This window comes from Primulina eburnea, chromosome 6, assembly GCF_022965805.1.
Source record: "Primulina eburnea isolate SZY01 chromosome 6, ASM2296580v1, whole genome shotgun sequence".
NCBI classification, from domain to species: domain Eukaryota; kingdom Viridiplantae; phylum Streptophyta; class Magnoliopsida; order Lamiales; family Gesneriaceae; genus Primulina; species Primulina eburnea.
The window spans coordinates 35245154-35258476 of record NC_133106.1 but is presented as its reverse complement, the minus strand read 5'-3'; the positions used below and the strand labels follow the sequence as shown (position 1 = coordinate 35258476).

The window sequence follows — 13323 nt, the reverse complement described above, 5'->3', positions numbered from 1 at the left end:
AATTGTCTAATGCGTGTGAATGAATGAACTATAACATCAAGAACATGATAGAGGCTCGCATTGGAAACGGAACGCCTTTTAGGCATGGAACATCTAATACACAAGTAGATGCAGCAGCATTCCTAACTTACCTAGGTACAAGATCTTCCCCGCTCCATAATAAGAAATGACGGTAAAAGATAATCGAAATTTACTTTACATTTTCTCAACATACATAAACAATTTTAAGGCCCCATAAGTATTCTTCCAGGGTTTTGTGGACATTGGTTAGAAGGATGGATGGGCAGAGTCTGAAAGCTATGAACCTCGACCTGATTTTCTCTATTTTCATACAGATTAAAGCCACCATTTACGATACCATAGCAAGCAGGGGACTGTTGAATTACATTCATACCGGAATCATGTAGCGCAATTTGGTCTCGGTCTGCAGCATTTGAGGCACGTGTCTGCTCATTCAATCTATTCTCAGCAACACGGCTAATCCCGACGCCAAGATCAAGGCTGAGCGAATTACTCTCCTCTGGCATGATTTTTGAAGTTATGGTATACGGAGCGTTTCCAGCAAATTCATGGCTGTTGTTTCTGGCAGTTGGTACATCATGATTGTGCTTACCCTCATATGTGGTTATGACAGCTTTTGGGTCATGTGATGCCCTCTCCACGTGTTTCCTAACTGGGCATCCAGCATTTGTGCACTTGTAGTAACTCCTAAGAATAGCAAAAATCAAGTTCATAAAAATTGTTGACAACTCAGGTACTCTGCTGGTAAGGTCCTTGCTCCTTGATGTGGTCTTGTGTTTGAATTAATTGTTCGGAATTAGGAAATCAGATTTGATACAACTTTTGAAAAAGGAAAAATTGCTAATGAAACACGAATTTTTTTATAAGAAACGATGATATATTATATAATAGAAACTATAAAGATTAATTACCACTTTGGATCTGAAGAATGAATGCAATACAGTGTTCTTTTACTTGATCTTTAAAAGCAGGCTTAAGCATCGACTTGAAACATACCTTGGATTGGGATTCCCTCTAACCACTTTCTGTCCATACTTTCGCCACCTATACCCATCATCTAGTATATCAACTTCACTGATAGTTTGAACGACAACTCGTGGTTCGCGAATGGGCTTAACAACAGGTGTAACATCAAGATCATCCTCCATTCTCCTGCTCAGGTTTTCAGCAGAAATTAAGATGGCTATTATATATTTATGGCAAATCTAAAAATGCAATACCTCCGCTTCAAAACAGGATCATCTTCATCGACTTCATCATTGATGGCCAGATATTGTGAACCTGAACCATCTACACCATCCTCGTTCATTTTCCGAGGAGACAACACCAAAGAGACACTGGGCTCCAAATTGCTTGTGTTCAATTTGTCTTTAGCAAAAATGGAAGTGAAATTAGAAATAAATTAAAATGTGGGCATCATAATTAAAACATGGTTGGTAGCTCCATTCGTTGAGCTGGCTAGGGCTGAGCGGAGTTTGCACTTTGAGCACTCAAACACAAAAACTCAGTGGAGATATTTAACAAGTCAAGCACAAACACCATCGTCCATGACTTTAACCTAAGATGATGACCAGCTCAGGCCCGAGTACAAATATCAGAATTCTTGAAAAATTAACCGTGTCAGCAAAGTTTGTCCCAGAAAGTTAACCACCTTCAAAACATTCCATCATTATAAAACAAATATTTCGAACAAATTTGCCGGCTCTTCCTACCAGTTCCATTTTAAGCATGTACATCAGAAAGAACTCAAAATAATTATTTGCAAAGCCCATTAGCCGTGGAAAAACAAATAGATGAATAAAGCTTTCAAGCTAGGGTCACTAATAAGCATAGCAGTGATTAGCCTTGAGCTGGATACTTAATAGGTAAAGAATTGAGTTAAAAATATATTCATTCATATTGATCACCCAAGTCTAATGGAATTACTCAAGGCCATCAAAAATTCATGCTGTCAAGCATTTTAAAAATTGGAAAGAAAAATTTTTCAGAGTTTGGCGTGTTTACCCTCTTGAACCATGAATGACAGGCTCTGATCCAATTTCTCCTCCTGGATGCATAAAAGAGCACCAGGATTTTGTCGACGGGCAGCTTGTGGTTTTGGATGGTCATGCGAACCCTTGTAGAAAATTTCAGTAATTTGTCCACTTGGAGATCGTTCAAAGATCTTTTTCACTTCACAGTTAGGATAAGTACATTTGTAATAACTTCGTGGAAACTCACTTCCTTTAACCAGTTTCTGCCCATATTTTCTCCAGTTATACCCATCATCTGATGTTCTATCAGCTGTAGCTAATGGGCTGCTATCTTTAGGATCAGTAATGATAGTTGGAGTCAAGTGCCTTCCATTATTTAATTCATCAACAGTACTACAGGCTGATGACTCATGCACACTCATAGGCGCAGATACTCTCAACTCCGATTGCCCACATGTCACCAAACTTGGAGGTGCTGATGATTGTGAAAATCGTTGATCTTGAGCTTGACCAAATGGAATATTTGCATTAAACCCCACTGGAATCTTTGTCATGAAGAAATTATTATATTAGTGAAAAAATTAGTCAATACTCATGAAACTACGAGTCATGAGACCTTTTGCACTATGTATCGACTTAAAATTTTGAGACAATAATGCATTGCTAAAAAGGGAACCATTTGACGTAAATGAATCCTAGTTCATGGAGATTTGTGATTTGAAGAACGTATACTAGAATCCAATGATTAAATCAAATGGGTGTCAAATAAGACAGAGGCGAAGTTGCAAAGAGTGGCAAACAAATGATAGCTGGTCTCTGTTTGAAGATCATGAAGTAAAATGAGTAAGGGGGAATCTGCTACTCATTTTATGATTCGTTTTTATTTTCAAACTCACATTCCCATCAAAAAACAATAGTAGGATTTGCTATTGCTATTACCTAAGAAAGAAGAGGAAGTGAAACGAAAATCATTTTCCAACTCATTTTATTGTAAACCATAGTCATTTATCCCGTGGCTAAAGAGGGGGAGGAGAACACCATAATAAGGATAATCACACAATACAATGATTCTGAACATTACAGCCTGTCCTGCAGATGATAATTCTGATACGGTATTAGATCCAACGAGGAACTTAAACTCAAAGTCGCGTGGTGTTATTCCATCAACAGCATGGCCACGGGAACAAAGTTTCTCAGATGATAACATTGAATTTTCACAAGCTCGTTGCATCAACTGAGGCTTAAAAAGAGAACCTGTGGTTGGAGAAGGCTCCACCTGCAAAATTGATAAAGTATAGGAAGGACAAAAAGGGTCACAGTCGAGGATTCAAGTCTCACCACAGTCATTAAATAGCATTAATAACCTTCCAATCTATTCAATTAGAGATTCTTGTTCTTCCGTCCTTTATCACGCATTAGAAAAGAAACCGAAAATGATCCTTTACCATCAATCCCATATGCACCAAAAAGACTCTTAAATTTATCAAGCTCAACAGGAAAGCAATAATTTTATGGATTGATCCTAATAATCATAGTGGCATAAATTCCTTTGACGCCCATTCAAGAAGCTAATCATTTAAGTGAAACATCTTTTTTTTTGTAGGCAGAATAACAAAAAATAACATGTCATTCACCATTAAGTAAAAGAGATTCACTAAGTGAAAGAAACAAAAGAGAAATTAAATATCATATTTCTAAAATTATTTTTAAAATATTCGAAAAGGTTGGAAAAGCGCGCAGATAATTCCATGGAGAAACTAATATAATTTTCCTCAGCACAAGACACCAACGGTTCCCGAATCACACATCTTATTCACATCCCATTAATATACCCCAAATGAGCCTCTTAATGAAATGGAAAATAATTCAACGATCAGCAATATTATGAGAAAGAACCAAAGATCAGATCAATAATAAAATCAACTGAAACATTCCACAAATACCCCACTACTACAAGCACCTTTAGTTCGCATAACACCATTTTTGGCCATTCACACTCTTAAAGGTCTCAAAAAGTACTCCCACAACCAAGACCTACGACAGCCAATTCCTCACTCAGGAGCACTTAAATCCTTCAGATTTAATCATATCAGCTACACAGAGCTGCAAGTTAACTCCAGAAGAGACTTAATTCACAAGCTAGGAATCGGATCCGAAACTGATTCGTTGGAGCTTAAAGAACCAATCACACTATCGCAAGTGAGCCACTAACAAGCAAAAATCAGCTAATTCAAGTTCCACAGATTCGTTACCTTAACGTAGGAGAGAAGAACAGGTGACTCGAGAAATGACGTCGGACTGAGTCCAGGAGGAATCGTAATACATGTGGACCTAGAGATCGGGAGCTTGGCCGGAGACATGAGCCTGTACTTAGCTCCATTGCTGGATCCACAGCCGCCTCCGGGAAAAGCCGCGTCCGGAGCTACAGAGGAGCCGCCATCTGGCACGTGCTCGGGAGTGGAGGTCACGTGTGCCGAGGCATTATCGGAGGGAGAGTGAGAGAGGGCCCGGAAGTCTTCCATCATGGGAGAGAGGGAGAGGGGAGGGGCCTTTCGAGACGACGTGAAAATGGGTAGGGGTAATATGGACATTTCCGGTACTTCTATTTGTTGTAACAAATTGAAATGGGGGGTACGGGTTTCAGATGTGGACGGAGTTGAGTTTGTCAGTGACTTGTCCTCATCCAGTTTTTCCAATATTCCCCGTTGTGATATTCAATCATTTATTTTTTCCATCTATTTCATTTATTATTATTATTATTATTAATTGATATTTAACTCTTTGTACCAGCACATGGAAAAATTTAATTTTTACGATAAGGCTGCATTTGGTTGGAAGGATAGGATAAACTAATGATTAGTATGTAAATGATAAAGAAAATGATTGTGATAGAATTATAATATATGATGTAAAATAATATTATGTTTGGTAAGATTTTTAAGTGTAGAATAATTTTGAATTTTTTGATGAAAAGACGAAATTGTCCTTTCTCTTCGCGACGGCGACAGTGGCGGCCGACGGCCAGCGGAAATGGTCGATCGGAAAAGGTCAGTAGGTGAGACGGCCGGAAACGGCTGCCGGAAACTTACCGACGGATTCTAAAAAACCGTCGCTCATAGCGACGGTTTGTGGGAAAACAATCTGTCGCTACTAGCGACGGTTTTTGAGAAACCGTCGCCGATCTTGTTTTGAATTATTTTAATTACTAAAAATTAGACATTTAGCGACGTTTTTTAAACACACCGTCGCTAATTGCGACGTTTTATAAACAAATCGTCGCTAATAGCTACGGTGTTATGACAAACATTTCTACACAAACCGTCGCTAATAGCGACGGTTTTTTACAAACCGTCGCTAACCGCGGTCGGCCGTGATCGGCCGGTGGTCGGCAGTTCGTCGCTGGTCGGCCGGTGCTCGCCGTGGTCGGCGGTCCGTCTGTGGTTGGCCGGCGGCGATCGGTGGCGGGAAATGATGGTGAGTTTGAATTTAGAAGAAGGGTAAAATCGGAAAAATAAGAGGTATTAAGAGTGGGATAAATAATCCTAGGGGGTGAGGAGGTATTATTTTAACCTACCTAATATAACTTAATCATACCTAAGAGGGATAAGGTAAGTTTATTTAAAATTGAACCAAACACTTGATTGAGTCGGATAAATTAGTCTATCACTCCTAATCCCTCGAACCAAACGGGGTGTAAAACTTTTCTAAAGTTTTTTAATTCCAACGTTGATATTTTGTACTTGAAATAAATCTTATTATTACATGACAACATCAACCTCTTTATTTTTTCATTTATCAATAAATTTAATTTCACGTTTATTAATTAATAATATCACAAAATAATAGCTATCAATTGTTTTAACGAGTAAAATAAGTTCTTATGCAACATTAAAATTGTAGATCGAAACATCCGATCTGGTTGTCGAATTATATAACAAAAAAAAAAGGTGCTGTGAATATATATATATATATATATATATCTGAAAACCAGAATTGTTAAATCGAAGAATATAACCAAGAAACTAAAGCCAAAAAGAAAGGGTCATTGCAAGCAAATGTACACAGTTCATCAACCAACCCATGTTGCCATTACAGACTTATCAGTTGAGTTGACTAAAAAAAACCGAATGGAAATTGTACCAACTTCAGTCGTTCAATTGAGCCTCAAGAAGCAGGACTACACAATCGTGGAAGACCCTGCCATACGAGCCTCCCAAATGTCTCGAAAATCTTTGAGATGGAAGGTGCAGGACTATGGTTCCAGCGAAAAAATCGAGCACAATAACACCCAACACCAACAAAAAAGACAAGCATTATAGTTGCCACGAAAAATGCATATATAATAACATGGAAAAAAGGAACTGATAGAGATTCATTTTGGCTGGCTGAGTGAAAGAACTATGGGAAAGCTGTTACGCATTCAACCCGTGCATAAAAACCATAAAGGTCAGGTCGAGCATTTGAGGAAACAATACATGTTGAGGCTCCCAGTTATGGACCTCAGCTCGTATTTCGATTTAGAAAGAGCTTATACTGTGTGTGGGTTATAAGCCATTTGAAACTGTAGTGTCAAAAATTTTGAAGGCCGGACCACAAGTAATTGGGTTTTCTTAACCATCGCAAACTAAAATATCACTTTCGTTTCAAAAGATATAAATAGTTTGTATGCGATGGTAAAACTTGATTAAAAATGGAAACAAAAACTGAAATGAGCGTCAGCAAGTACAGTTGAAATAAGCCATCGACGTGCCCATTTGATCATTGATCAGCTGGGTGAGGTCAAGAGTTTTGATGGTAACAAGATTCATTCAGAAAGTGACAATCTTGTTTCCCGATTTCACACACAAATTCCATATATTCAAGAGAAGAAAGACGTTAAAATTACTAAACTAGCATAAACTACTAGCCAAGGAACAATTATTCCTAGCGGCAACAAAAATGCATTAAAGTGAGAGATCAACATGAAACAAGTCATGATTAACCTAAGCGGGCCTAGCCCCTCGACCGATTTTTGCGCAGACAATACTGCAGTAATCAATCATTGTTAACAGGGCAGAAAATTAAATCTGGCCATGGTGCTAAAATCCCATTAATCAAAAAGCAGAAGAATGCTTTTGATAACATTGATCTAAAATCAAGATGTGCAACAAAGACGAGACCATCCATATCTGGAAGTGTAACATGTTTACTGTTGATAGTAAACTGGTTGGTATTGAGATGGGATATATCCACCACCATCAACTGGTTGGTATTGAGATGGGATGCTATATCCACCGCTATCGACTGGTTGGTATTGAGATGGGATGCTATATCCACCATAACCAACAGCCCCATCATAATAACCAGGCTGCACATGTGGTTGCAGCGCATGTGGTTCAGTAGGATAAGAACCAGATGCAGTTGGATTAAAGCCCAAAGGGGCAGCTCCCGACAATCCATACACACCGGCAGATGAGCCTGCATATGGGATAGCAGCAGCAGCAGCAGCAATTGGACCAGCACCATAGGCCCCAGCAGATGTACTGAGGTATGGAGCAGTGTAATCTGGCAACAAACCTGACCTCTGCACCAAAGATGGTTGTGGTCGAGGAACAACAGGCTTGGCAGGAATTCTCCGACCAGTAGCAGCTCTCATCCTCTTGTTTCCATTTTGGGGGGGTCGCTTCAAATTCTGCTGCGGCTTAGGTGTAGCTGCAGGTGCTGCCCTTTTCCGATCACCCTTTTCTTTCTCCAATTTCTCAATACGCTTCAGCATTACGGATTTTGGGTACTGAGATTCCAGGTTGTGATCTTCGATGCATTTAATCACTGCCTTCAATGCATTAATTTCTTTTGTAGCAGCTTCATTCTACAAGAAATATACAAGGCTGTTAGTCTCTAGCTTTAGTAGATACTTAATGAAACAGTAGCCTCAGACACACTTAAATTAGTAGTTTGGTTTATAAATTCCAGAAACAGCTTCATTTTAAGTCCTATAATTACTACTTGTTACACCCAATAAGAAAGGTTATTGGGGAAAAGATAAACCAAAAATTCCAATATAGTAAAATCAATATCATCCTCCTCTTGGGAAAAATTTAAATGAAAGATAAAAAGAAATGGGTGAAAGAATACAACTGTATCTAATTTGTTGATAAGGACCTTGACATGCTAGATCGAAATCAAAATACAGAAAAAATTCAAGACCGAAGATCTGATTCTGAAGTTTTCAACGAGATTATTTATGAGGGGTCTGATAGAAGACAATTTAAGGTCTGAAACGAAGATTGATGCCAGCTAATCCAAGTTGCCTCATTTAGGTCTAAAAAAATTATACACAAGTGTACAAATACATAGCCATGTAATTAAAAAAAACTTATTCAAATACTAATGTGCTGGACCAAATTTCAAATATACACAACTCATTTTGGATTATGAATATCATATACCATAGAACATCAATTAGATTGTTCAGATCGAATTTGAATTCAAATCCAACTTATTGAAAAACCTAATCTATACGTACACATCCTTCTGAATTGCACGCATGTAAAACATATTTATGGAGAAATGTAAGTGAAATTGTGTTCATGCACATATCCATTCTCCAACAAAATTGTTGTAATAGAAATACCATCTCAAAAGAATATGAAAGATTACCATTGATTGACGAGACCCCTTCCCACTCTTGCGCACTTTTTGAGCAAGTTTTTCAGAATTCAGTACATATGCTTTCAATAAGGGCACAGGAGGGAACTCATCAATCAGCTCAAATTCAAAAATGAATTTGAGAGCCAATAGTTGTTTGCCCTTATAAATGAGTTTCTGCACAATATCTGTTGGAAGCCATGAATATCGCTGTTCAAAACCGAACTTTAAGACAGATAAACATGACAATATCACAACATGGGTATCTAGATGTACAATGGTACACAGATTAGAGAAACAAAAACATAGTCGGTTCTCAAAACTACACGATTATGGACACCGACTCACACCCTTGCTTTAAGGAAGAGGATGCTACACTAATTTAAACATCACACTTGCATAGGCACAGGTATCTATGACATGAGTTGACTCATGAGTATGCATACAAAAGAGGACAGATACGACAAAAATAAAAATTACTTCATGTGATGGCAACATTCTTCTTATCCTATGTACTACCCAAACAAACAATAAGAATTGAACATGTGGTTCTTTTGCTAAAGAAGTCATAGAAGATGTGAATCATATCAGATCCTTATTTCCATCAAATTAACCATCCTTGTTTTCATATCAATAATAAATCATCAAAATTAAGTAAACCTCCATTTCCAAAGCCAGTTTCAAACTTATTCTCGGCTCAAACTCCAGTTTCTTCGCCACTACTACGGGGGGGGGGGGGGGGGGGGGATAAAACTGAGATTGAAATAAACATATCTTTCTTTTTTTCTATCAACAACATAATACAAACTGTAAAGATATCTTTGGTTCTACAAATAAAAACTTTCCATCTAGAGGAGACAGTTTTGAATTCAACCAGATTGCATTTGGACAAAATTGATTCAGGTGGGTGGTCTAGATTTAATTCGGAGAACGAATTCGAAACTTGGATATTATCGGACCATGATTTTCTTAAAGATATATCTTAAATTTAGATTGAATGAATTTGAATCTCCTCATGGCACACCATCCAGACAACTATAATGAATTTGAAATACTAAATATCAAATGACTTAATCTAAACACAAACTCGCAAAGATTACAGTCATAGCACCATATCGTCAAAAATATCTGAACTTTAGTTAAATCCAGAGAGGAAATTACTAGTGATAGACATATTCAGTCATTCAAATTTATTATTCTAAAGAGAATCTCAGATCCCCGTGTCACCAAACAAAAGATATTTCAGATGAATCAAAACAGTCTGCTTCCACTCTTAAACAGCCAAGATTCAAGAAGTGAAGCCCCCAATTTCTACAATTTTTTTGCCAGCACACAACGAACAATTCACACTGATACACGCACAAACTAATAAGATCAATATAACAGGCGCACACAGCTGTAAAATGTTGATTAACACCAAGTTTACCGGAAACCCGGCTCTGAAGTCCAATTGCTTGACACAACTCCACGGCTTGGCGGCACCTAGCAATCATGACAACATGATTGATCAACTCATTTGCATCGTACCCACCATCACTTACCAGTTTGTACGCAGCTAAGAGCTGCAAATATGTTAACTTATCCAAACCCCCCATCTCTAATTTCTTCTCATCGTCTTCATCTCCACCGTTCCCATCACTTACACTCGCCATCTGCCCCTTCCACTCAGCAGCAATAGCCGCCGCTCTCTCTTTGACCTCCGCCCCAATCTCGAACCCAACTCTCATAAACTCCTCCAGTAAAACCGCGCACGCCCTCCTCAACGCTCCCAGCTCAGACCCAGAACCTGAATCCGACCCTGCGCCACAAAACCCATCCAGGGCATCCAGAATCAAGGAACCCGGATCCGAAGCGTGCTTCAACGCGTCAGCCAACTCAACCCTAACGGCGGTCCTTTCCTTGGGCCGGTCAAGTACATACTTACGCAGACCCAGACCGTCCATGTTCTCACACAGAGACTTCAATTCCGGTCTGGCTGGAATAGGGACCGACGCGTGAAGCTTCACGGGTTTGGGCTTCCGAATCTTCAGAGATTCCTGGGCCTGGAGGGTCGAGAACTTCTGGAGGAGGTCCAATTGAGTGGATTTAACATCTGATTCGATGTCATTCCACGTGAAAGCAAACGAAGACAGCAAAGATGAGTGCGACTGCAATCCTTCAAAAGCTTTTCTGAGATTTTCCTTCTTCGACTCCACGAGGTCGAGCGCCGCTTGGATTGATGTCAGAGTCGTTGGAGCCATACTTTTTTCTACAGACTAATATCGGAACACGATTGTGAAAGGTGGGAGAAGCATGAATGGGGCGCCAAATGAAATGCATCAACTGTGGAAGGAAGGGGGAAGAAGAGGAAACCGATTATCCCAGCAAATTTATGGGCCTTTAGCCAGAACTTATTAACAACGGCCCAATAGATTGAGACTTGTGGTAATTCACGTAAAATTTCATGAATTTTATCCTTGTTGACAAATTAATATCCCCATATTAACAAAATTTATATATAAATGTAATATTTTATCTTTATTTAGTTCAATTCAAAAAATGAACTTTTTTTTACGCAATTAATATAATTTTTCATAAAAAAATCTATTAAATAAAATGTATTATATTTTTTGAGACACTAAAAAAAATTTATATATATCGGAGATAGAGCCAGTCGAATTCAAAGTGAGGTCGAGATCGATGTCGAAATCAAGTATATATAATAAATTTTTAAATAATTACATTGACATTTAAAAAATAATGATTTTAACTGTATCTCTAACCATATTAAAACATGTCTCACAAGATCGCATATCTCAGTATTACTCTCATTCATGTACACAACAAAACAAATACAATAATAATACCAATTAATATATCGAAAAAATATCATTTTATTATATATTTATAAATAGTTGAAAAAAATTTATAATTGAATATATAATTTACACGTTAATAATTTTAATAAGGTTATATCAACAATATGATATTTATTTATTATAAAATAATTTTAATTTGTTTATGTAATTTTAATTAATCAAATCATAACCTTGGGAATAAAAAAGTGCACCTAATTGAATTTAATAACAATAATTGGACTTAAAAAACAATTTAATTAAGGGTAAAATTTAATTTTTAGTTGGATCATATAACAATTAAGTCGCTTACAATGATAATTTTTCAATAATCATATAGCATGTACTTTTACTCATCAATTTCAACTTACCTTGATTCACAAATCACAAGGCATAGAAATCATTTCGATTTATGGATATAACGTTCGTAAAATAATAATACACATAATCGGATCTATGCGTGAAAGAGATCTTGGCAAGAACAACAAGAAGCTGGATCTGTTCTTGCTATATTATTTTTAGCTGGAATTTGGATTATTGCATCACGAGACATATGATCTATTATATAATATTTAGAGTAGGTTTTTTGTGAGACGTTCTCGCGAATCTTTATCTGTGAGATGGGTCAATCCTACCGATATTCAAAATAAAAAGAATACTCTTAGAACAAAAAGTAATATTATTTCATAGATTACCAAAATAAGAGATCCATCTTACAAAATACAACCCGTAAAACATTTTCACACAAGTTTTTTTCCTAATATACATCGATCTGTTTCATGCTGTATTCAATTACATGTTACTTGGTCACAAAGTTTTATTAATCTTGAATAATTTGGATGCATATATATTTAATTTATAATAAATATTTGTACGCATATTCATGATATTTGAATAAAATGTGAGGCAACGTGCTCTACTATTTGTCAACTTATGCCGTGATATTTGAAACTATTAATTAATTGGAATAAGACTACATATATCTCTCTTCTGTCTACATTTTATTGAATGGTTTATTCGATCAAGTAATCAATAATATTATTTATCAGGTTTTTTAATAAAAAAACTTTTATTTAAAAAATAAAAAATGTGAAATAGATCACTTATCCAATTTGACATACGAAAAATATTACTTTTTACTTTAAGTATAGATCGAGACGATATATATCACGAACACAAATTTATCAGATCGTTCAAGATTTCTGAAAAAAAAAAGCCAACGTTCTCTATGTGTTAGCTTAGAAATTTAATTAAAAATTAGGTAACATTAATTGACCAATAAAAAATCAAGTTCATGAAGATTTCAAGAAAATGAAAATTTGTGATCAAATTATATTGCTGGCGTCACTTACCAATCTCTGACTAAAAATGCGAACAATTTAAATAGAAGATCCTCGCATCTTTTACATCGACCAGCAATTCATACATTTTTAATATAATTAATTAACCAGTATTTTTAAAATTTCCTAGCGTAAAATATCTATATTTCAATTTCAATAACTTATAAAATGTAGATAGATATTTGGTAATTTCAGGAATTCGAGCAGATGGAAATACGAGACTTGTTAATTTCAAAAAAAAGTAATAAATATTAAGGTTACATTTTGGATGTAACGATTTGGATTTGAGGATATATTAATGACTGAATTTGAAATGACTTTATGTTGAGTTGGATTTAAAATCTACCACAACGACTCAAAAATAACTATTTGAAATCTTTTGCTAAGTGGATTTATCTAAACAAACCAATTTATTTATTATTATGGATTTGAAATGCAACCTACACATGTGGACTTATGACATAAATGTCGAAACTTAATTATTGTCTAATGCCAATCTTTATCTTTTAATATATATATATATATATA

At 36.5% G+C, this 13323-nt stretch overlaps 2 protein-coding genes across 2 annotated transcripts; both read right to left on the bottom strand.

Annotated features, from left to right (window-relative positions):
- Nucleotides 1–36: 36 nt before the first annotated feature.
- On the bottom strand, nucleotides 37–4585 carry LOC140834696 (probable WRKY transcription factor 20). Its single transcript, XM_073199761.1, has 6 exons — nucleotides 4247–4585; nucleotides 3076–3270; nucleotides 2026–2539; nucleotides 1242–1389; nucleotides 1018–1173; nucleotides 37–708 (listed from the first exon to the last, which is right to left on the bottom strand). The coding sequence occupies exons 1-6, from the start codon at nucleotides 4583–4585 to the stop codon at nucleotides 225–227; spliced, it is 1836 nt and encodes a 611-aa protein (XP_073055862.1). The 3' UTR covers nucleotides 37–224.
- A 1432-nt stretch (nucleotides 4586–6017) lies between these two features.
- On the bottom strand, nucleotides 6018–10987 carry LOC140834695 (FRIGIDA-like protein 1). Its single transcript, XM_073199760.1, has 3 exons — nucleotides 10048–10987; nucleotides 8634–8809; nucleotides 6018–7842 (listed from the first exon to the last, which is right to left on the bottom strand). Exons 1-3 carry the CDS (start codon nucleotides 10859–10861, stop codon nucleotides 7180–7182), a joined length of 1653 nt encoding a protein of 550 aa, XP_073055861.1. The 5' UTR covers nucleotides 10862–10987; the 3' UTR covers nucleotides 6018–7179.
- Nucleotides 10988–13323: the final 2336 nt, after the last annotated feature.

Coding starts and splice junctions, on each gene's coding strand:
- LOC140834696 (XM_073199761.1), bottom strand. CDS start 4,585: ATGTCCATATTACCCCTACCCATTTTCACGTCGTCTCGAAAGGCCCCT. Junction 1,174..1,241: donor GATCCTGTTTTGAAGCGGAG/GTATTGCATTTT, acceptor AAACCTGAGCAG/GAGAATGGAGGATGATCTTG. Junction 709..1,017: donor AGAGGGAATCCCAATCCAAG/GTATGTTTCAAG, acceptor TGCTATTCTTAG/GAGTTACTACAAGTGCACAA.
- LOC140834695 (XM_073199760.1), bottom strand. CDS start 10,861: ATGGCTCCAACGACTCTGACATCAATCCAAGCGGCGCTCGACCTCGTG. Junction 8,810..10,047: donor ACTTCAGAGCCGGGTTTCCG/GTAAACTTGGTG, acceptor GGCTTCCAACAG/ATATTGTGCAGAAACTCATT. Junction 7,843..8,633: donor AGGGGTCTCGTCAATCAATG/GTAATCTTTCAT, acceptor TATTTCTTGTAG/AATGAAGCTGCTACAAAAGA.